Genomic DNA, 24,136 nt, shown 5'->3' with positions numbered 1-24,136 from the left:
TTTGCTACATGCAAACTATATCCTTTTGTACTTCGGATTTACATAGCGTGCAAGGAGATGATTTTCGAACTAATTTTTTTTCATTTTTAAGAAACGATCAACGTAGTTCAGAGTTTTATATAAATTGCGACGATTTTTTTTTGTCATTTTTTCAGGAAAAAATTATAACAAGCTCTAATAACTACAGAAATTGCAGTTTTGAACATATGATTGCATTTATTTTTCCAATTAAGAAAGAGGAAAGTTTGCGAAAAAAATCGATTTCTAGTTTCGAAAGTGAAATTTGATATTTAGATTTCCAAGCGTTCAAATTGCATTGATCTGATTATTTGAATTCAACTTAGTGTCAATTTTTCTACCGTTTAGTCATCAGCTTATCTATTCTACGACCGACCAAGCGGTAGGCAATAGCGTGGTTGTTTTCGCATTCAGAAAAAAATCGCATTCATTGACAGAAAAGTTAAAACTTAAAATTGTCACCTCATTACAGGTCTGCTTCAATACACACTAAAATTGGGAAAAAATTTTATGCGTCGAGTCGCTATTCACGAGGTTGTCACAAAACGAGTACGAGTTTGTAATGTTGTACCACGCGGAAAATCTCCCCACTTAAACTGATTTTGGAGGGAGAGAGTTCACTTGGTATTTTAATTTATTTTCATCAAATCAGATTTGTGATTAGTACTTGCAGGCTTTATGGCTTGAATTTGCCATTTAATTTAAGGGGGAGATTGTTGTATTAAGGGAGGAGTTTGTTCACATGGGCCAAAATGGTTGCTCATTTCATGGCTAGTTTTGAGAACAATAAAATGCCAGTTTTTTCCTGGGTTGCTTAACGCAATCTTCCTTCCACAAAAGAACAGACTTTGGAGAGCAACCTCTTTATTTGTTAATTCAAAATTATGAACAGAGCGAAAGGAAAACATTCAAATTCCAAACGTGGTTGTAAGCCAGCCAAGGCTATAAAATGAACACAAATTAAAGAGAATTTAAAAAAACATATAATGAGAATTTTGCAAATGGCAGTAAAAATTTGAAAAAAATGCTCTGGTGGCACTAAAATTAGAGACTGACCTTGAAAAATTATAAATTACAAAAAATAGAAACAAAAAACCATCCTCAGTTAATTTCCGTTCAATCTAACCTGTTTTTTTGCTAAAAACCAGAAATTCGATTTATTGATAAGATATGAAGCAATAATTTCCGTTCAACTTAACCTGTTCTTGTGCTAAAAACCAGAAATTGGATTTATTGATAAGATATGAAGCAAATTTTAGCTCCGGTCGCAAGTTTATTATGAAAAACTGCCAGAAAGACCCAAATGGCTCTAGACTACTAATATTTAATGAAACATGCAAAAACAACCACGCTAAGTTGCCACGATGTTAAAGCAAAAAACGATGACGTATTTGGATTTTAAAATAATAATTGTGATTTTTGCGAATTGCAGAGGATCTATGAAATGCTATCCAGCCTGTCTAAGCATAGTTCAAGGCTCTTATTTTCCCATATTCTTCTCTTGGTTGTTTTAGCTACTGACATTTTTCGCACATTTTAGACTGAATTTTTTCTGGAGTGAGGTATTATATTTTTGCTACTCAAGGACGTTTTTTAGTCTAGAGCTTTCACGTTTAAACAAACCAAGTAGCAGTGATATCATAATTTGTACAAAATGCACAATTAGAAGATGACAAACTGTTTGTATGAGGGTGTAGCCCTAAATGTTCTTACTGCCTTTTAAGGTCTATGAAGAAGTCGCTTTTGAAAATATGAATGAAATTTCAAAAAAAAAACAGTTTTTAATTTAAAAATAATCACCAAACAACACGCTATATAAACAAAAAAATTTTAGAGAATAGCAAAGCATTAAAAAGACCGAATAACTTGCCTCAGTTGACTTAAAAGTGATTTATAAGACCGACTAATTCTCTGCTTACGTGTTAATAGCACGAACTATATCGCGAGTGAATGGTCACAATTGGTCAAATGGTAAACTTCTAAGCTCCAATAACTTTACTTAAATTGCAAGTTAAAAAACCGAAATCTGTCTGGAGAAAAAAACACGCAGGCAAAATTACTCCCATTTAAGCAAGCTAGTCTATCGAAAAATTTCAAGCTTCTGTTGTCATGGAAAAAAATTACAATGCGGGGAAGTTTTTTTTAAAAAGAAGTGATTAAAAAAACTATAGCCTACACGAATTCAACGTTTTTCATCAATTGCAAAGGTCTGAATACAATGTACATTTTGGCAGATAGGAGTTTCTATCTTTGCTTATTCTATCTTTGTGAGAGAAATTAGAGCGACACAAAAAACTTTGTTTCCAATTGGGACTACCTAATTTTATTAACTGCAACTGAATTATGATCTTAAACAATAATTAATTTTAACAATAAATTGTTGGAGCTTTTGGAGTAATACCCTGCGTCTTGAAAATTCTTCACGTCCGAATAGTTTTCAGCTAGACGCGTTTAGTTTTTTCATTTTCAAAACTTATTGACAGTTTTGTTCTTTCATTTTGAATTGTGCTGTTAAACAAATCAGTTTCTGTTTTTATTTTTATTTTATTCCTAATTTTTATTTCAATTGTTACCTGTGAAAAGCTGTTAAAAACTACCAAAAAACAAGTAGACCGTTAAATTTAGTAGGTTCTCTACCATAAGCTAGGTCCTTCTTTAACTATGATCATTCACTGGTAAAGCAGTTGATGCTTGAAGTGATTTTTGTTAGGAGGGTTCGATCCCTGGACGTTTTCCCTGCCGGGCGCGCACACCACTGTTTATTATAGAGTCTGATCCATCTGAAATGAGTCTATCCAAACTGTTTGTTTGATACTTTGATGCTGCAAGTGTAACGCAAACTATTTGCTCGTGGCAAACTATCCCGCACAACAAATCATTCCAAAATCAGTTGAGGCCAGCTTAACTTAAATTTTGATTTTGTGAATCTAAATATTATAATAGGCGATATTCCAAATACAAGGAATTGTTTGAGACAATAAAAGGGCAGACGGGTCATTGATTGCTTTGCTCTGATAGGAGCAGTCTTGATCTCGTTCATAAGTCCTTCGTAGCTTTGAAATTGAATTTCACCGAACATCAAATTGTTGGAAAAAATTCTGAATCAAACACGCTGAAAAAACTCAATTAAGAAAAAAAAGGTTTGAGTGTACACAAGGCAAGCAATTTATGCTTAAATAATCTGAATAGTTTTCATAGATACTCTGCGAACCGGAGAAATCTAATTTTTTGTTCATACGTTCAAAGAAAGTAACGGAAAATTTGTCATCGGGACGGTTATTTTTTCAAACCTTGTTTACTTGCTTGGTACCATCAGAAACCAAGTTTAGATGATTGGTACCGCCTAATTCCTAAAAACAAAAGCAAAACGCGGGAAGCGAAATTGATTAAAGCAAAAATGTTTCATTCTTTTTCTAAAAGCGGAACAAAAACTTTATTATCGAATTAGAAAAGAATCCTTTTGCATAGGCAAAAACGGTAATGACAACATGGTCACGGCCTATCACAGACAGTAAATCCGAAGAATACAAGGCTAGTCTAAATGAAAGCTTATTGAAAAATTATAAAACTTTTGTTGTTTTGGAAAAAACTAAAAATACGGGGAAAAACTGAAAAAACGTAAAAACTGAAACACACACAAACAATGTTTTTCACCAAGCACAGGGTCTAAAAAAATCTATTTATAATCAAGTTTTGTAAGAAAAAGTACAGCAACACCTCACAAGTTTTTCTCCAACTCAATTCAACCAGATTTATAATCTGCATAATAATTGTGATCTTTTTAATTCAACCAAAAAGTTGTTAATTTTTGAGAGTACAATCCAAGATAAAAATTAACTTCAGCTGTTGGAGCACGTCCAAATAATTTTTAACCTGACAACAGCTTTGTTCTTTCAAAATAAATTGTGCTTTCAAATAAGTCAGCTTCTTTTTTTTCGTTATTTGTTTCTTTTTCAATCTTAATTGATGACTTCTAAATGAAAAAAAAAACTAGAGTCGGTAAAATTGCCGTGTTTTTGCACCTAAAAGACAAATGGTCTGTTAAAAATAGAAAATTTTCTATCAAGGGTATACCCATCTTTAAATATGCTATTTTATGCATAAATCAGTAGAAGCTTGTTCATTAGCGTAATAATCGAACTTTCGAGTAAAGTCAGAATTTTTTTCCTACAATAGTTTGTGCTTATTCAGACAACTTAAGAAAACCATTGGATTCAATCCCAGGACATACGTTTGCCCTAACGGGCGCGCAAGCCATTATTTTAATCTGAGTGTCTGATCTCTCTGAAACGAGTCTGTTCAAACTGCTCGTTTGATACTTGATTCTGAAAGTGTAAGGTATATCAATTAAAAAGCACTATTAAAGATAATAAACGGGTAGACGGATTGCTCAGTGCTTTGCTCTGATACGAGCAGTCTTGATCTCATTCATAAATCCTTCGTAGCTTTGAAACATAATTTCGCAAACACGCTGAAAACGCTCAAACACGCTGAAAACGCTCAAGCAAGGTAAGCGGACTATGCTTAGACAGCCTGAGTAGCTTTTTTGGATTCTCTGTGAATTGAAGAAACCAAAATTAAAGTTTAGGCTTTCTTAGGCTGGCTATTTGTTTGGTACTAGTTTTCTTCTTTTGTCCTGTGCGAAAACTACTTTTGATGATTGGTCCTGCCTTTTTGCTAAAAACAAAACCTATTGCGGGATTCGAATTTACGTCTTGGTGTTGGTAACCGATTTTATATCTGTTGAACTAAGTATGCCAGCTGTGTTATACACATGGAAAAAATAAATTGCCAATTCCGAGAAATATCGCAAATACTGAACTCTTTCTTAGGGATCCCAGCGTTTTTTAGAGGCCATAATTTTCGTTTTTGGGATATATTTCGTAAAAAATAACATAAGAGGTGGAGGAGGAAAGGTATTTATAAAAAGATACGACACGCCTCTGTTTGCCTTACAAAGTTATTGCTCCAATTTTCGAAGGAATTGACGGAATTTTTGTGCTCAGGGAGTTTTTTCCCGAGCCATCTCGACTTTTTAATTATGTGTTTTCGAAAACTTTTTTATATCATCTGAAAGGTATGAGTATCTTAAACTCAATTTTCGTAAGGTATTTTACTTAAACTCTTTTTCGTTAGTTATGGGATTTGAATACTGTCATTGGGATAACTAATCTAATGCGCGATCAATTGCATCGAGTGTTGCAATTTGGTCTCATTGATGCGTTACAAAACGCGTTACTATTGATATGTAAATTACAAAATGTACAACTTTATGTCATTTTGTAATTTACATAGCGTGAAGAGATAAAACAAAGAACAATATTGAAAACAAATCTAATTTTACGATTTGGTTTAGATTTCTCTCATTATCTTTTTCTTTAACTTCAAACGACAGTCAAGACATTAAAGTTTTTACCCTGAAATGAGCAGTCTTGTTATTTTTTTATTGTTTAAAAGATTTTGAATACCCGGGTTGACCACCATAGACCGAAAATGCTAATCATACAATTTCAAACACTTAGTCTATGGAAAAATGCTAGTCATACAAATTTCATGCATTTTTGCAAAATGAGTTTAATCGAATTTTAAAGGTAATTTATAGTTGTTTTGGTATCGAAATTGGTATCTCTTGATTAAAAAAAGGAAAAAAATGGTATGAAAAAAAAATGCTAACCATACAATTTCCATATATGGAAATTGTATGATAAGAATTTTTTTCAAAAATTTTTTTTTGTGAAAAAAAAGCTTTGAACAATCAATTCAACTGCTGGCAAAGCATCTAAGCGTTTTTTGGGCTGCTACGACTGAAAACTTTGACTTTTTTATTTTTGTTTTCTGAAAAAAAAACACTAGTCATACAATTTCCATATATGGAAATTGTATGACTAGCATTTTTTTGATGACGACGATTTGTTAAATCATCTTCAGAAGGAGAATTGAACCTTTTTGTGGGGAACAGAAACCAGAATTTAACAAATTTTTAATGTTGTTTTTGTGAGCAAGATGCTGAAAATCACTCGTTGATGGCTTCAAATTGGCCAACTTGGGAGTTTTTCAGGTCTTAAAAATGATAACAGGTAAAAAATCCCAGGACTTCAATATCTTTGTGGTGGTTTGAAAAAACTGCATCCACAAGTGGTTAGTTAAAAAGTGAGAACTTGACTGAAAGAAAACTATTACATCATTATTCGAAATAAACTATCATTTTTCGAAATTCGATAAGGCAACTGGTCTGATTTTTTTAAATAGGAGATGCAAAAAAATTAATCCCTCAGACTTTTCAAAAAGAAAAATCATAAAATTTGCATGGATTTAATTTGTATCATAACTATGATTCCTTTTTTGCCTACAAATATTTTTTAAAACATTTCAATATTCTAAAAAAACACGTTACTTAATGACAAAAAATTAAAAACAAAATCTGCCTCAATTCTTTGTAAAAACGTGGTTGAATGTTGCCTCAATTCTGAGGGGATCCATTACAAAGTACAATTCTTCTAAGACTGACTGCTCAATTCTTTCTTAATAGGAGACAACTTCGTTCCACGGTAACATAGAAGGCGGAGGGTAATAGTTGAGAAGATAAGCCTGTGATACATTATAGTTTTTCTGTTCCGGCTTTTGAAAAAGTGACCGAAACTTTGTGCTCGGGTGTTTTTTTCAGACAAAATTCAACGTGTTAACTTAGAATGTTTGACGTAATTTTTTTGTATCAGGCGTATCAGGTATTGCTGCTCTGAGCTCAAATTTTAAAATTTATATCACCTGTCAACTTTTTTAAATAAAGTTATGGAGATTTAGAGATTGCCAATCTGGTCAGTATGGGACAATTAACGCGCGATTATATTTTGCGCTACTAGCGCGTAAGCGGAGGTTTAACCTGTCTTATAAGTATAGTCAATTTTATTGAAGCAGGATTTTAATCTTGCTAGTTACTAGGCAACTGCTGCAATACTCGGAGCAAAATATATCGCTTTTTACCTAATATGGCGTGTGGGGGATGATTTATTTTCAAAAACTTCCATTTTTTTGGAAAAAAAAGATCTTTTTAAGCTTTTTTGAACAAGCTAGAAATCTAGAGACGCTATTTGCCCTCAATGGCTAAGTTGCAGTTTGCAGACCTTTAATCAATTACAGGTGTTTTAACTCTTTAACTTATATTTTTCATATAGTACGAACAACTCAAAAACCACAAAAGTAAATAAAAACTGCCATTTTCTAGAAAAATATTGCAATTGTAGATATATAGCTTTTAAACCAATTCATGATAGAACACATTCAAACTAAAACAAATTTTTAGTTCGGTTTTTTGTACAAGCTGAGGATTTCATTTCAGCCGAAAAAAAACGTATGTTTTTTCAAAGGTACTTGTATACCTATGCCAAAATAAATTAGTTTTGGGAGAAACGCGTGCCAAAAAAAATTACTTATAAAAAATCGATACATTTCTTCGACAAATTTTTGTCAATTTTTAAAGCCCTACACCCTACGCATTTGGGTCGTTTTGACTATCCCTATTCCCTGTTTGCAAAGGAGGTGGATTCTTTTCAATGTATAATTCATATGAGACTAACTGTTAATTCTTCCTTAATAGGGGACGAACTTCGCTTCACGGTAACATAGGAGTCGGTGGGGGAATAGTTGAGAAGATAAGCCTGTGATACATTATAGTTTTACTGTTCCGACTTTTGAAAAAGTGACCGAAAATTTGTGCTCGGGTGTTTTTTTTTCTAGACAAATTTTAACTTTTTAACTTAGAATTTTTGACGTTATTTTTTTTTCATCAGCCGTATCAGGTTTTGCTGCTCTGAGCTCAAATTTTAAAACTTATATCACCTGTCACCTTTTTTAAATAAAGTTGTGGAGGTTTAGAGATTGCCAATATGGTCAGTTTGGGACAATTAACGCACGATTATATTTTGCGGTACTAGCGCGTAAGCGGAGATTTAACCTGTCATATAACTATAGTCAGTTTTATTGAAGCAGGATTTTAGTCTTGCTACTTTCTAGGCAACTGCTACAATACTCGGAGCAAAATCTATCAGGGGCGGATTTAGGGTGGGGGGCGGGGGGGGGGGGGCTCGGACGCCCCTCTCTCTCCTCAGGGATTCGACCCCCTGCCGACCCCCCTTTGATACTTTTTAAGAAATCCATTTTTGGCCGACCGACCCTAAAATTTTTCAAAAGGCGCCTTTGGCGCCAATATACACTAATTTTGAGGGGGGACCGCGCGCCGAAAAAACGCAATTTTTCGGTCAAAATTTTCCAAAAAGTGCCTAAAAACGCGTTTTTTGGCCTGTTTTTTCAAAAATTTGCCTGCGGCGCAAAAAAATTGGCAAAAATTGGGACAAAAAACAATTGGGGCAAAAATTGGCAAAAAAATTGACAAAAATTGGGAAAAATCAATTTGGTCGACCTAAAAAAAATGTCGTCAAAATTTTCGAAAATTTTTTGAAAATCCGCCCCCCTCGAGAAAATCCTAGATCCGCCCCTGAAATCTATCATTTTTTACTTAATATGGCGTGTGGGGGATGATTTATTTCATAAAGCCTCCATTTTTTTTTAAAAACTGATCTTTTTTAGCGAACTCTGCTGCATAGACCCTAAATAATAATACAAGACTGCTCGTATTCCTAAATTTTAAAAATTCATAATTTTAAACAAACACTGCTCCATAGATCTTAAATTAAAATTCAAGACTGCTCGATTGGACGCGCCTCTCTACTTCCCGCTTAGAATACAAAAAAAGCAGGTCATTCTTTTCCTATTCTTGTAAAACTGAATCGAATCCGTCCTTCTTCATTCTAATGAATCAATGGTCGGTCATTTTTGAAACAAAACGAATTCGACTGCACTTAAGACGGCAAATAATTGTGACAATTTGGGTTATATTGAAGACCAAATACTTGCAGTTAATGGAGAGATTTCTTGAAGCTTCCTGCCTGCTGTCAATTAAAGTCAATTTCACCGAAAAAGAATTAGTACTAATTTAAGAGGGAAAGGGGGACGAAATTGTCCGTTTAAAAGCCCATCCAAATGTATAACCAAATAGCTTCTTTCCGGATTATACTCTTCCCCCGTCTCACATAAACATCTGTTTTGATGTGTTACGAGTAATTTTACAAGATTAGCGTGTCAACTCAAAAATCTCCTAACAGTCTGACCATTTTACCAAAAATTTATTTTGAAAAAACTAACATGTGGGGAAAAAAGAGTGTTTTTTTCCAACTTCCCGCCCACTTCCCAACGAATGATGACTATTTGAGCTATTGTTCCGCCTAGCAAAAACGGTTGAACAAAATAAAATTTGTAAACAAAATTGAGCACGTCGTTTTCTAATTTTTTTCTTCTATTTTTCAATTGGATGATCATTGCCCAAGAGAAAAATTTACCAGCGAGGGTAGTATTCTAATTTCTATCTAAGTAGCATTGTCTATGAACTCATGCTAACTAACAAAAGATTTTCAATTTTCGAGTATTGAGGCAAAACTGGATAATAATCAATTATATTGTCATTTTATAGTCAGTATCTATAAAATTTAAGAAAAAACAATCGACTATAATTTATCAAAAATGGATTATAATCCTAGTATTTTTCATATCAACATAATCCATTATAAGCGATTATAATCGATTATAATCTATTAATCCATTAAAAATAAAATATAATCTTAATTTTTTATAAATCATTATAATACATTACAATAGATTACAATCGATTATAACGTTTTTGCAATTTTTTTTTCAAAGATATATCATTTCTTGTTTCGCGCAGTTGCTACGTATTACGTTTCATAAATTTTTGCTTTTCACATAGAAAAATTTTTATTAAAATTTTCTATTATTTTTTCTCCAGTTTACCCCCTCCCCACAGTTTACACACCCCTCCTCAGTTTACCGCCTATCTTATTTTAACCCCGCCCCTCCCCCCCCCCGTTTACTGAACGTGGGTGGGGTAAAAAGGGGGGTGGAACAACTGAGTAACCCTCGCTCCTCCCCCGTCCCCCGTCCCCGTTCAATGATAAACAAACTGGGCTAAACTGTAACTTGGGGGGGGGAAGTGGTTGAGTTTGGGGGTAAGCTTTAGTAAACAAGGGGGTGGGCGTAGGGATAAACGTAGAGGAGTGGGCAAATGCGGATGCGGGCAAAGTGAGGGGAGATTTAATTTGAGCAGGTTTAGCTTGATCAAAAATAATCGATTATATTGACAAATTAATCGATTTCATGGTCTAAATTTGCAACAATAATGGATTATAATGACATATTTTAGACAACAGTTTTCCATTGGGTTGTTATCTTAAGGCTCCCTAAATTGTAAGAACCTTATTGATAATTACCAAGTACCGATCTAGGATTTTTTCGGGTGAGCGTTTAGTTTTTTGGTAGGTTTTCTTTAAGCAGATCTTTTTTTGGCAATGAGTTTAAATTGCAGTTAAAAATATAGAAGGTCGAACCTCGAAAATCAAATTTGTGCTCAAATTTGTTTTTTGAAACACGCTCTAAATACGTCTCATATCGGTTCGCTTACGAGACTTAAATGTTAATTAAATGAAATCAACTCCGGTAAAAAAATGAAGCGCTTTGGACAAACTGTAAAAAATTAACATATGATTAATTGATAAGCTAATCCTTTATAAGGCAGTATTTGTTACTAGGTACCACAAGGGGATATAAACAAATAAATATATATATAGTTAAACAAGACTGCTCGTATCAGGGCGAAGCCCTGAATGTTCCGACTGCCCATTAAGGTTTATGGAGCAGTAATATCATTAAAAAATTAAAAGTAATAAAGCGAAATGAAAATTTTTTTTCTCCAAAAATTTGAAATTTTTTAAATAAAAATCATCCCCCCACGCGCCATATAAAGTACAAAAGGATAGATTTCGCTGCTGGTAACAAATTAATTATGGCTAATAAGCTTCGTTAAATCAATTTGGAACAATTTCTAAGACGGATTAACTCTCCGCTTACGCGTTAATAGCGCGAAATATATCGCGCGTTAATTGTCCCAAATTAGTCAAAATGGCAGTCTTTAAACCCTCATAACTTTACGAAAAATGATCACAGGTGAAATATTTTTTCAAATTTGAGCTCAGGACAACAATACCTTTCGAATGATATAAAAAAAATTCCGTCAAAAATGGCTAGTTAAAAAGTCGAAATTTGTCTGAAGAAAAAAAAACCCACCCCGAGCACAAATATTCCGTTACTTTCGTATCGAAAGTCGGAACAATAAGTCCTAAAGCTGTTGATCATTTGTCATATTTACTAAACTACAGAAGTAGTATTACTTCTTGCTTGGAATAGATTTGCTTGCATTCACCCATAAACAGTTAATACGCCGAACTCTTGTTTTTCCGTACTAACAAAAAGTTAATTTTAAGACGCAACAACTTAGTTAAATTGAAAACATTTATCTTGACAAATCAATTTCTATAGAAAACCATTTAGCTACTTGTTTTCGCTTCGTTTTCATACAGATTTTGATTAACAGTAAAAAGATTAAAATGATCAATTTTTCTCTTTTTTATACTCATTTAGTACATATTCTAATCAGATTGCATTCAGATTTTCTCGACTATCAAAGAATAGAGAATTTTAAGGTATTTTATTTGTTTGGGTTTTCGTGTTGTTGTTTGGTTCGAAAATACTCCCTGAGTATAAACATTATGTAAATTTTCTGCCCCAAAAACGAATTGTTTTTAATTGCGTTTTCGATTATATATCATTTGTCTAAGATAATTGAGCCTAGAACGTTGATAAAGAAAGTGACACTTAGAGATATTTTTACTTTTCATACCGCCGGAGCCCTGAAATTTGCATAACTCAAAAGAGATCATCTTCATCTAAAAGGTTTATGGTTCAAAAATTCTCCTCGACTGACCTTTAAAATTCAAAAACTCTCCTTGCTCTCACTAAATTTGATAGAGATTTTTCTTGAGTACAAAAAATTGCAAAGTTTTGTAACAAAAAGATTAGTTGATTTAAAAAAATTTGTTGAGGTTTTGTTGATTTTTACTGCCGTGCAAAAATCAATTCAAACAGATCGAATAAAAACCAAAAAGTAATCCATTTGTTTTTCTTTAGTAAAAATCCAATTGATCTATTTTAAATCGACTTTTAATATCTCTAGAAAAATTGATCTAAATCGGTTTCAATCTCAAGTTTGAAAATTCGGTATTACATGGGTCTCAAATTTTTGTGTAATTGTTCCAACTTTCAAGAGGAATGAATTTGCTTGGAGTATACTCTCGGGGGATCGATTTTTTTAATCTTCGAGTGCTCAGAAAGATCGCGCTCTCCCTTATAATAACCTGACTTTACAGCTTTTGTGAATTGAATCTAAACTAAACTGCCTGCTCGTTTTATATTCTGTGAACTTTTAAGGAGCATTTTTTTACGCTTGGTGGTTCATTTCACATCAGAAAATTGGTCCAAATTGAATTGAAGCAAAATTTGTTATTATCAGCATGAAATTTCTGATTATTTAATTAATCAAAAAGTTTTCTAGACAAAAATGGGCAGTATTCGGAACATGTAGGGCTTTGCCTTGACGGGATCATTCGTATGTATTTCCAGGCGCAATCAGAATTAATTATTCAAAAACATGAAAGAAATAAGCTATAATCGCAGTCAGTAGTAGATAGTGCAAGGGACCTCGATGTATAGGACGTTGGTTTGCTAAAAATCAGTTTTCACAAAATGCTTAGAAACTTGCGTAGAAATGCTTAGAAAATGCTTCACCGAATGCAAGAAGCAGTAGCGTGCCTTAGATATAATTTTACGACATCCATTTTTGACTGGCAACATCGAAGTTTTCTAAAGGTGCCTTTGATGCCAATATAACTAGAAAAGAGGGGGTAGCGCGCGCCGAAAAAACGCACGATTTTGATTATTCATTAGAAAAATCTCAAAATGTCGTTTTTATCAAAAAAAAAATATTTCAAAAAATTTGTTCAAAAAATCAATTGGAAAACTTAATAAAAGACGAGAAAAAATAATTGAAAAAACCAAAGGCAAACACTCCCCTGCCTAGAAAATATTCTGCGCACACCACTGGCAAGAACACATAGGTACATTGCAGAAAAAGCTGCCTACGCGCTGTTGGAGCATTTCAAACTGTCAAGTTACGGATTTTGACGAAGATAATCTAATGTGATTCATGTCTTAAATATGGTAGGTAGAACAAAGTTAATTCGGCCATCAAAATCAACTGGGAACACCAGAGGCTAAAAAATATACCAGAGGCTAAAAAGGGACTGTTTCTATCTTTTTTTTTGCACTTGTTTTTACTGGTATTTGCTGAAATTTGCACAATTTAATAATTTATTCCTAATTAAAGTACCCTAAATTACACTCTGAACATTTAAGGCCTAGCCCTGATTAAGGAGTCTTGATAAAATTCTAAACAGGAGCTGGACTGAAAATCAATGATTTCAAATGAGCAGATGACTTCAAATTTCTAAAACAGTATGCAGAATTGCGGCAGAACTTAGGGTAAAAATTTGCCTAAAGAAAAAGCAGAACTGATCAATTTTATAATGACATTTTCTTGTTTTTTTTATTTTTAAGGTTTTTTGTTCGTACCATTGAAAATGGGGAGGAATTTTTTTTTCAGGTGTGTTTTAGTTTTTTTCTTTTATTTTCTTTTTGTTTTACACACAAAATCAGATACCACAAATATTCATCAGACTGGTTTTTTTATTAGAACCACATTAAAGTTTTTTCAATTTTTCTCCAATGTCTAGAAAAATTGGTTTGAGTTTGAGTAAAATTACCAATTTAGGCTGAAAATGATTATTTTACCTAAAGATAATATAGTTTTGGATGCCATATATAACGCTTCTCAGGCAAAATAAATTTTCTCGAAATTATTTCAAATTTATAGAGCAAAAAATAGAACAATAGAAAAAATTTTGCTGATTTGTTTTTTTTTGAAGACAAGTGTAGTCCTTTATGTATAATTCACAAAATTTTTACGCGTTCAAATAGCTCTATCATCACACGACGTACAAAAAAAAGACACTAATTTAAAAAAAATTTCTGATAATGTTGCCGGAACATTCTGTGCTACTTGCACAGCAACCGGCTATCCTTGTTTAGTTAAAGTTTTTTGTTAAAATCATTATTTAATATTGAAAGCTTACATCATAATCTATATAGAAAATGTTTTGATTATATCATTTTTTTAATCAGTGTTACTGCTTTTCCAAACATTTTTAACAGCTTCAAAATTGATATAAAAAGCAACAAAAATCAGTTCAACACGACTGCTTTCCAAAAAAAAACCATTTCAACATTTGAAATGAGCACAATAACTTAGTTATAGATCAGTAAGTGTTTAGTGGTAATCGAACACAGAACAAAACATACTGAAGATGACTAACATCTGGTAAATTGTAAGAAAATTCTTTGTTCATAACCAATTCCTTCGATAATCAGTTTTCAGTCGGGTTTTTAGGATTTTTGTTAGTTCTGCTGTTATTTCAACTGTAAAATAGATGAATTTAATCTGAGTTATTGAAATGTTGTTCGGAAAGGCATGAAAATTTTTTTCGTTGAATTGAAGCCTGATGTTGTCAAGTTCTTTTTTTTTTGAAAATTGTTGAAGTATATCTGGAAGTGTTATATTATTATTATCAATATTTTAATATGCGGTGATATGTTATTATACTATGATTTATGTTTTCGAATGTTTTAGTAAGCAGTAAAATACTATAAAAAAGTTAATTTCCTTAATTTTGGTTGCAGCTTTTTCAATCAATTATTGGATCGAATTTATATCCTCTCCAGATAGGCCAAGTTAAGATCCTCCACCCCAGCGTTCAATTTAAATTAAATTTGCAAAGAGCTGCATGTAACAAGCTCTATTCTGATTGGCTGAAAATTCGAACTCAGAACCAACTTGACATTCTCCCCCTAAACTTTTTTTTGGGGGGAAGGGGTTGTTAACTTGGTCCTATTTATATCTTATCTCTGATGTGAATGTCCAATAGTCATTAGCTATATTAAGCGCACAAATAATTTGGGTTATTATGACTTAAAATGTTTTTTGCCGCATGTGCAATTTTGTTTGATGAACTTAACATCAAACTATTATATTTGGAAAAAAAGTTGAGTGAATTTGTTCAACTTGCAAACCTTTTGTCTCACCGATGTTTCCTGGTTCAAATCTGGGATTTTTTAATAAATTAGATTATTTTATTGAGACCATTTTGTCTCCAAATAACTTTCTGTTCATATGATTTTTTTGAATCTTAATCTTTAGATCATTTTAGTAGAATAGCTCTCCTAGGATTTTCTAAAATTATTTTTGTCTTCTTATAAATTTAAGCTGATATAAATAAAATGAGTTAAAACGCAGAAGTTTTTAAGTTAATTAACCAGTTTTCTCGACCGAAATAAATATGAACTTTGAAGTCAGAAAACTGAAGTAAAAATTACAATTCAGCCATAACAACAAAACTTTAAGTGAGGTATTCTATTGAAGCAATTTATTCAGTTTCTTAATGGAAAACTTCAAAAGTGAATCAATTAACAAGCTCTTAGTGGATTTTCAAATACATGTTTTGGGTCAAACCGGTGAACTTAATTCCCTCAAATTGACTAAATTAAAATACCTTTAACCTATTGTCCTATAGCAGTCAAATTTCATCGTTTTATGTGGTTGTGACCGCAATTAGGTAATTTCTTTTTCACGACTCATTTTCAACCTAGTCGAGGCTTTGAGCGAAGTGGTGAGCTAAGATAATAATGTTTTGAACGAAGTGGTCGCACCAGATGTCATTGCTTCGTCAAAAATTCGAAGTCACGCAGGGCCTATAATCGAATCAACCGAACAATCTCCCCCCTCCTCTATATAACCTACCGTAGAATGCCCTACCCAAGCATGTATTAATTCTAAAAATTAATTCTGTATAAAATATGCATATCATACAAACGCGCAAATAAAATTGGTTTGTACATTTTTTACCCAGGGGATATTTTGTGCAAGCTCTGAAATTCTTTATTTCTTTCATAAGTTGATTCTCAGATCTGACATTTTTCAGATCTTGATAGGAATTTGAAAGTTTTAGATCTGAAAATAGATATGAGAAACCCTTTGTTAAATTATAATTTATACATTTCGAGCAAAGAATTGAGTTTTTATTTTTCGATGTTTCTGCAATACACAACTGTTTAGATTAACTAGCGGAAACGCAACAATAGTGAATGAAAATCAAAAATTTAAAAGGTATTCTAACAGTTTTTTTGAACTAAATTTCTTCTCAAAAACTGTTAGAATATCTATCAATTCTTTGATTTTCATACACTATTGTTGCGTTCCCAAAGTTTATCTCATGCTTGGGGTAACATATTTCGACAGTCTCAAATTTGAGACTTTGCTGAGTACCTGATAGTAGCTAGCAGAATCTATCAAATACAAAAGTAACAAAAATAGCAAAAATTGTGTCCAAATTATTGATTTTTTAGATCTGAAATAACCAAGAAAAACTAATTTTCAGATCAGAAAATAGATCTGAAATAACCTATTACTAAACTAACCAAGCGTTATTTTAACATTTCACAACCCATTTCAGATTTGAAATTTAGATCGGAAAAAGATTATTTCATATCTGAATTAGAACATTTACTCAGGGGGAGGGGGGTTTGTATGCTATTAATTACACAAATTAATGTTTCAATTCTATTTTCTTTTGTAATACGGTTAATTTTGAACGAATCTAGGCTACACTCAAAATTGGCTTATGAAAAATCCATATCTTCTCCCCCTAAATCGATTGGGGTGGGGAGGGTGGGGGGGGGGGGGGGGGTAATTAATTTTTATACTCGAATTGAAGTGGAAATATTAAGTTACATGATTCGAAACAAAAAGCCGAAGAACCTTGAAACTCAAAGTCGAAACTCAAAAACGCTCAAAGCCGAAGCATAAAAAATGGAAAATTTTTCTTGTAATTTGAATTGATATTTTTGTCCAAACTTTTAGCAGACGTTTTCTTCTTTATAAAAAACATCATCAAAAGCAGTACTTTGATAAACAGTCATAAGGTTAAGAAGTAGTAATCCACATATTCCTTTTAAAACCTTAAATTTTAAAATTTGAGATCTGTGGACTCCGTGGTACATAGTAGTAGTAAGGATCATTTTAAAAATTTTAAGCTAAGTAAGTTTTTAGTTTAAATTTTCTGTAGGTGTTTAAAAACTAAAATTTCGAACATAACTTAACCACGAAAACACGCAAAAAGCCACGCAAACCAACATCTTACTTATAGTTTTACTTTTGATTAAATTGTACCGTCCAACTTGGTCGAAACATGCATGGGTTGGGTCGAACTCGGCTTACAACATAGGGGTCTTTGGTTCCGCCGGTCAAAGCAGGAATTTCTGGCAACACCAGTCAAAAATTAGTTCATTAAACTGCTTCAGTCAAATTCTTTTAGGAAACTTTGACCCAAGGACTATCACGACGGTATGACATTATTTCCAGTCACTTTTCCGCGATTATGAAACCCAGTCAGAATCATGAATTACCAATCACGAAACGACATTGGCGTGATTTTGAAACTCTGGAGATAATTTTTGATATCCCGACCCCGGTATGTTTGCAAATTGGAGTGTAAAAGAAAATTTAGCGTGCAGTTTTATAACTAGTACATAATTGTGACACAACTCCCGGGTTGACCAAAAATGCTAGTCATACAATTTGCATATATGGAACAATGCTAATCATACACTTTTCATGCAATTCCATAAGTACAGAAAATTGCATGAAAGGTCTATGATTAGTATTTTTTGATATATGGAAATTGTATGACTAGCATTTTTTTTTTGACCAAAAGTTTTTCTTTTTTATGTAAAACGATACACCGAATTTTATGCCAAAACAAGAGAAAAGTTTTTTGAAAATTCGGCGACACCATTTTAGCAAAATGTATGAAATTTGTATGATTTGTATTTTTTCATAGACTTAGTTTATGGAATTGTATGATTAGCATTTTTGGTCTATGGAGGTCAACCCGGGCTGTTGTATAACAGTTATGTAATTGCCGCTGGTTTATATGGTAGCGGTTTTTACTTTGGGTGGTTTATATGGTGTTCCACTTTTTAACCCCGCGTTATTTAACCCCCTATATTTACACCCCTACTTTATAACCCCGTAACAAGATAACCCCACAATAATTTAACCCCACAATAATTTAACCCCCTTTCAATACCAATAATTTGTATAAACAATTATATAGTAGTTTCTAACCGTCGACGCAAATTCCAGCCGAGGGCATGACAAGGAAGCCGACCAAGAGCTGAGTACATGCAATAGTCAAGTAGCAGCGCTTCTTGGTCGCGTGGATTCTGTGAAACATGACATTGCAGACAGCCAGAAGTCTGTCGATCGTGATCTCAATCAGTGTGAAGCAACTGAAAAACATACAGAACAAAATATAAAAGCAATTCGGTAACAATAACCCATATTTAATCCAAAAGGTGACCAAAAAATGTCCAAAAAGAGTCCACAATAGTGTCCAATAATTTGGCTTCATCTTCAAAAATATATTTTTAGCATGTTACAAGAATTTGGAAAACCATTTTGGTCCATTTCTAAAAGAAACGAAAAGTTGTCCAGTAAGAAAATTCTAAGTGTGCCACCGTTTACTATGTGAAAAAATTACCCAGGTTATCCAGGCTAGCAATTTTTCTTCCTTTAGCATTTATCATTTTCATATTTGAAACGGTTTTAAAATTCAGAAAACATAATTTTTAGCGCTTAAACCTTTACCTGGAGAGAAGTACAAAATGGTACATAAAATTGTTTAGAAAACAATTGAACTTCGGGAATAAATCGTGTATTTTGTACATGAAGTAATAGTTGAAAATATTCATAAAAGCGTGAACAAGGTCTAAACATGAAAGGGTTGCGATCAACATATCATGGACTTTGAGCAGATTTCTCTGTGAAAATACGAGTAAAAGCAAAGAATTTCCGATAATTGCTGCTATGGTCGTTGGCCACATAATATGTTGAGCAATTTTTTCAGGAATTGAAAGTACATATTGTGTTTTGACCTCTAACTCCGTAAAATTTGTTACGTTTAATACATCCATTTTTTCACAAAATGAGTATTTTTTGAATAAATTCTGTTTTTTTTAGATTAGCCTACGAGAAGTGTAACGCGATTCAGCTATATAATTAAGAGATTTTCAGTTTCATTATTTTGTGATACTCAATGAAGACAAATTCAAGGTCAATGATGCTCCTAGAAATCGATAATGTTTGAATTTTTCAACCGAAGAAATTTTCATTGATTTAAGCTATAAAAATATTGGCAGGTAATTGAAAATAATTTAAAAGAGACCAAAAAATTTAAAAGCGACCTCAATAAAAATTATTAAAGTATTTTAATTAGCAAAGCTGGCAAAATTTTATAAGGTAAAAAGAAAACAACGTTCTTTCGTGAATGAAGAATAACTCAAAAAAGGATGAACAATTTTAAATAATGGACAGAAAATCACTTGATCTTTACATATTTCAAAACAAATTTAAATATGAACTTAAATTTTGAAGAAAAAAAATGCCAAACAGATTATACTTAAGAGGTTTTTATTGGCCGACTGAAAAAGTATTGGCTAGTGACCAATAGAATGTCTCTTTGAGGCTTTTTTGGTTAAAATGAAGAGAAACTGGTGATTGAATAAAACCGATGGTTCCCCGTAATGTGTGCTTTATGAATTTAAAATTTTAAACGAAACCAGTTCAAAACTTTTTCTAATATGATATTGTACAACTATTTGATTCGCCTCTTTATGAATTAGTTGTATTTCATATTTGATCTCAATTTTGTAAAGAGAGTAAATTCATGCCATACATTTAGTTTAATTCAAATCAGACAGCGAGATGGAAAAAAAATTTCAGCCAATTAAATTTGCGCAAAGCGAATGCATTTTTCGATTTGAAAATGAACAAATTTTTAGAAGGGCACGTTTTGCGTATTTTTCATTTATGGGTTTGAGTTACATGAATGGCTTCACTTAGCATTATCTGAAAACCACCGGATATATTAGTCAACTTAGTCGATGCTGAATGTGGTTATCATCACTCTATGGTCTTCAAAAACATATCAAAATAGTTTTTACAAAATGCTTGATATAATTGAAAACAGTGATTTGCTAGATCTGTGTTGAAAAGAAAATTAACAAAAATTACAAAACTTGAAAACAGACATTATTGTTAATTGCAACCACTTTTTTGCTTTTGGTCAAGTGCAAAAATTCTATCAAAATCAGTAAAATTTCATTAATATATTATGGGATGACTTTTTTACTGGGCACAATAAAAAAGTGCAGAAAGCAAAAAAGTGCAGAAGGCAAAAATTGTCCAAAATGCAAAAACGAAAAAGATTTTGATCATTTTTTATTTAGTTGTCCCCCTAAATAAAAAATGATCAAAATCTTTTTCGTTTTTGCATTTTGGACAATTTTTGCCTTCTGCACTTTTTCACTTCGGCATTTTTGAACAGTCAAGTATTCTAAACCTGCGTTTACATTCTCTAACTATGTGCTTTTTTCCTCTTAGCTATCGTGTTCTCTCTGCGTAATTAATAGCAGGATGGCGGATACATATTGACATTGAAGACTGTCAATAACGGAGCATTAGTTTTTGAAAATTTCTGACTCTTACCTCCTGATAACCAAGAAATCAATCTAGAAACTAAGACGAGAATAATTTTTAGCACACAATGTTTCAAGTTGTTTTTCAAGGCACTGATTTGAAAGACAGAAAGAAATAATTTCTCAGAACAACATGATATCAATGGAATAAAACGAATATTTCAAGCAAATACATGTAGTTTTTATCAATCAAACAAAACAAATGCTCTAAGCAAATAATTTTTATCAATGACTTTTAGAGTAACGAGAACATAAGCAAAGAGAGTATTGCGCTCCTACTGAGAACCTACACTATTTTATTAACACTTAACAAAACTTTGATTGAAAATTCGTTGAAATTATTTGAAAATTCGGTTTTATATCATTTTAATATGTCCAAAAAAAGATTATTTTTCAACAAAAAGAAGAATTTGAGAAGTGAAATTTCTCGACTAGATGCACAGCCATATATTGAATTGCTGTCGTGGCACCCAAGAAAAAAAAGAGAAAAAGTCTAATAAGAATTTATATTTTTTCTATTTTTTTTTCTAAATTCCATTAAAAAATTTAAAAACCGTATATGTTGTAAGCTACAGGTTTTGCATCATGATATTTTTTTGGACGCACAAGTGAAATGGCCACTTCCCGTGCTACTTATGAAAAATCCGAAGATATTTTTCATTTCTTTTCAGACGTTTTTAAAGAAATGTAAAAAATTCATTAAAAGTACAATTTCTCAAAAATCGTGCTAGTTTTCAGGAACAAATAATTTTGTTTGAGCAGAAAACAATTTAAATTTACGAAAAAAGCAGTTTCTCGCAAACTAGAGGGATTCATTCTGTCAAAGTGTTAGACTTTTTCAACACATACTTGACATGATCAGAAGCACCTAGAAATCAGGGCTCAAATTAACAGCTGTCATACATGAAATGAACCAGCTCCCAAAATTTTTCATGGCAAAATTTTTTTTATGCTGAAGATGTTCATATGTTTAGATTCCCGGCTGATTTCTTTTATTTTACAATAAACTGGTTTCTAAAAACAGGAAAATTTGATGATCTTGTTATTAAACTGGTGCTGGTTTTTGGCAAAAAAACTAACGGAGGAAGTCATTTGAGCGCAAAAGTGGTGTATCAATTGAAAGTTTTCAGAAGATTGTAAGCCTACAAGTCTTCCACAGACAGAGTTTTGCTTTGTTGAAGCTCAAACGAGTTTTTTTTACTCAACATTAGGCTGTGAAATTTTATCCTCCCCAATCTCGGTGAAAAAAGTCTCTTTTGGAAAGAACTTCACACAGCCTTCCTTGTTTAGATGACAATATCAAAAAAATGCGTGTGGAACGCTGTTCTTAATGGACAAAAGTCCTAAACATGAAAATTGGAAGTATCAGATTTGAGGTTGAACATATTTAGGGTTTTTTTTGTGTTGGTTCTTAGCGTTATTTTATTCAAAGCTAGCCAAGAAAAGTCAAGCACAACTTGAATTCTGTGTTGGTGAAGCTCAAATGAGATGCTAACCTAACTTCTCATTTAGAAGATTTTTTATTAGCGTTTTTGCAACAAAAAAGCCCAATTCAAATTTGAAAAAGAAGTACAACGATCAACGAGTAGGCCAATTTGGATTTTTGACTCAACTTTAGGATTGTAATTATTTAACATAACCACTCTCGGTGGTAAAAGATGATTCTTTTTGAAAATAACTTTACAAAGCCTCCCTTGCTTAGATTTGATAATATCAAAATATGACGTGGAAAGTTAAATAGAATGGTTAAAACTAAACATTTGCTTAAACTTTTGTGTCTAATAGAAACGGAAAATTGGAAGCCTCAGTTTTGAGGTCAAGTTTATTTAGATTCGTTTTAATAGTTGTCATTAAGAGGAGTTACTTTCTCATCATTAGCCAAGATATGTCAGGCAAAACCAAAACTCTGTTTTGTTGAAGCTTAGACGAGTGGTAAGACGAGTGATAAAAAAGTTTTTTTTTTGTAACGAAGAAAACGTGCTCAAAAGTTAAATAGACGTACATCAATAAACAAATAAGCCAAATCAGAGTTTTGACTCAACATAAGGTTTTTAATTATTTGAAAAAACATCTCTTTTTGGAAACAAATTCACAAAAGCTTCCTCCTTGTTTAGATTTGATAATGGACCGTTTTTTTTATTATGGACAAAAGTCCGAAACGTTTGCTTAAACTTCAAGAATAGAACAAATTATTGTCTTTAGAAAAGCAAAAATTTAAAGCCTCAAATTATGTTTGAAACTTGTTAGGGTCATTTTAAACTTTGGTGTTTATTCAAAGCTAGCCAGGACTTAAATTTGAGCAGATACAAGTGGAAATCATCCAAATATAAACTGCTGGGTTTTATAATTGTACCATTGGCAAACAAAAGAATCATTACATAAATCAAAAAAATAGGCGGGTTTCAAACTGTGCCCTGGGACACCCTGTGGGATCGCATTTTAAGATAGCGCTCGATTTAAGATAATTTTATCTTATCTAGTAATCAAGCATTCCAAGCAAAATTCTGAACTGTTTTGAACGTTTACATACCACTCGATGAAACTATTATCTAATACTGCAAACTTGGTACAAATTTATTAGGACGAGTTTACTCCTGGCATTGAATTACTGTAAAAAAAGTAATATGTTCAAACTTGTTTTCTTATGTGGTTTGAAAACTTCCATTCAAAAATGAATTTAGATGTCAAAAGTAATAAAAGCATGATCTTGAATTTTTGTTGCGTCTGTTTTTTTTCTCCAATATGCTTCGTTCAATCAACTTTTTTTCTGCCTACCTGACAGTTGCTTGAAGCGTTTTGATCATTTAAGGTATTGTGAAACTGTTCAAATCATTCAAACCCAAATTTTACAGCGCACAGATATTTGGATGATACTGTCAAACAGTGACGGGAAAAAGTACTAATCAAAATAAAATCATATTTTGACTCTTTTCTCGAACATTTCAAAAAATTGTTGAAAGTTTCTAAGACTATCGCATATTTCTTTGCCAAAAAACGTCCTTTTAAAAATTGTAATAATGTTGATAGAATTATAAAATTTTAGTGGGGCGAAGAAGGGTATACTGAGTGTTAAGGAGAGGAGAAGAGAGAGAGAGAGAGGGCAACGTGGTATTGATAAAATAGGAAAGGGTTGATTTTTTTGCTTGTAAATAACTAAAAAAAACATGTCTTAGAATTTCTTTCAAAAAATTGCAAAACTTCTGTAAACTGTTTGTTAATAGCTTTACGAAAACAGATTATATAACTCTGATAACAAAGTCAAATAAGCTAGAGAATTTTCATGCTGATTGACCGTTTTTGAGTTTTAGGCTCTGCACTGTTCCTCTGCTTGAGATATGCATTTTGTTTATTTTTCTGCCTTTTGAATGGCTGCAATCCCAATTCTGTAGTTTGATAACCAAACGCTTGCATTTTTGTTTCGCAAACCCGCATTTCGTTAACATAAGTGCCA

The 24,136-nt window shown here is 32.4% G+C and overlaps 1 protein-coding gene across 1 annotated transcript in view; it reads right to left on the bottom strand.

Annotated features, from left to right (window-relative positions):
* The window catches only part of LOC134848525 (uncharacterized), a gene marked incomplete at its 3' end in the record, with an annotated part of 43,491 nt that extends 24,135 nt beyond the window's left edge, over positions 1–19,356 (bottom strand). The window contains 2 exon segments of the mRNA XM_063866024.1: positions 18,275–18,438; positions 18,797–19,356. Coding sequence (XP_063722094.1) covers positions 18,275–18,438; positions 18,797–19,122 — 490 coding nt within the window.
* Between the last annotated feature and the right edge of the window lie 4,780 nt (positions 19,357–24,136).

Source organism: Symsagittifera roscoffensis, chromosome 6 (assembly GCF_963678635.1).
Source record: "Symsagittifera roscoffensis chromosome 6, txSymRosc1.1, whole genome shotgun sequence".
NCBI lineage: Eukaryota > Metazoa > Xenacoelomorpha > Acoela > Convolutidae > Symsagittifera > Symsagittifera roscoffensis.
This window is presented reverse-complemented; position numbering and strand designations above follow the sequence as displayed.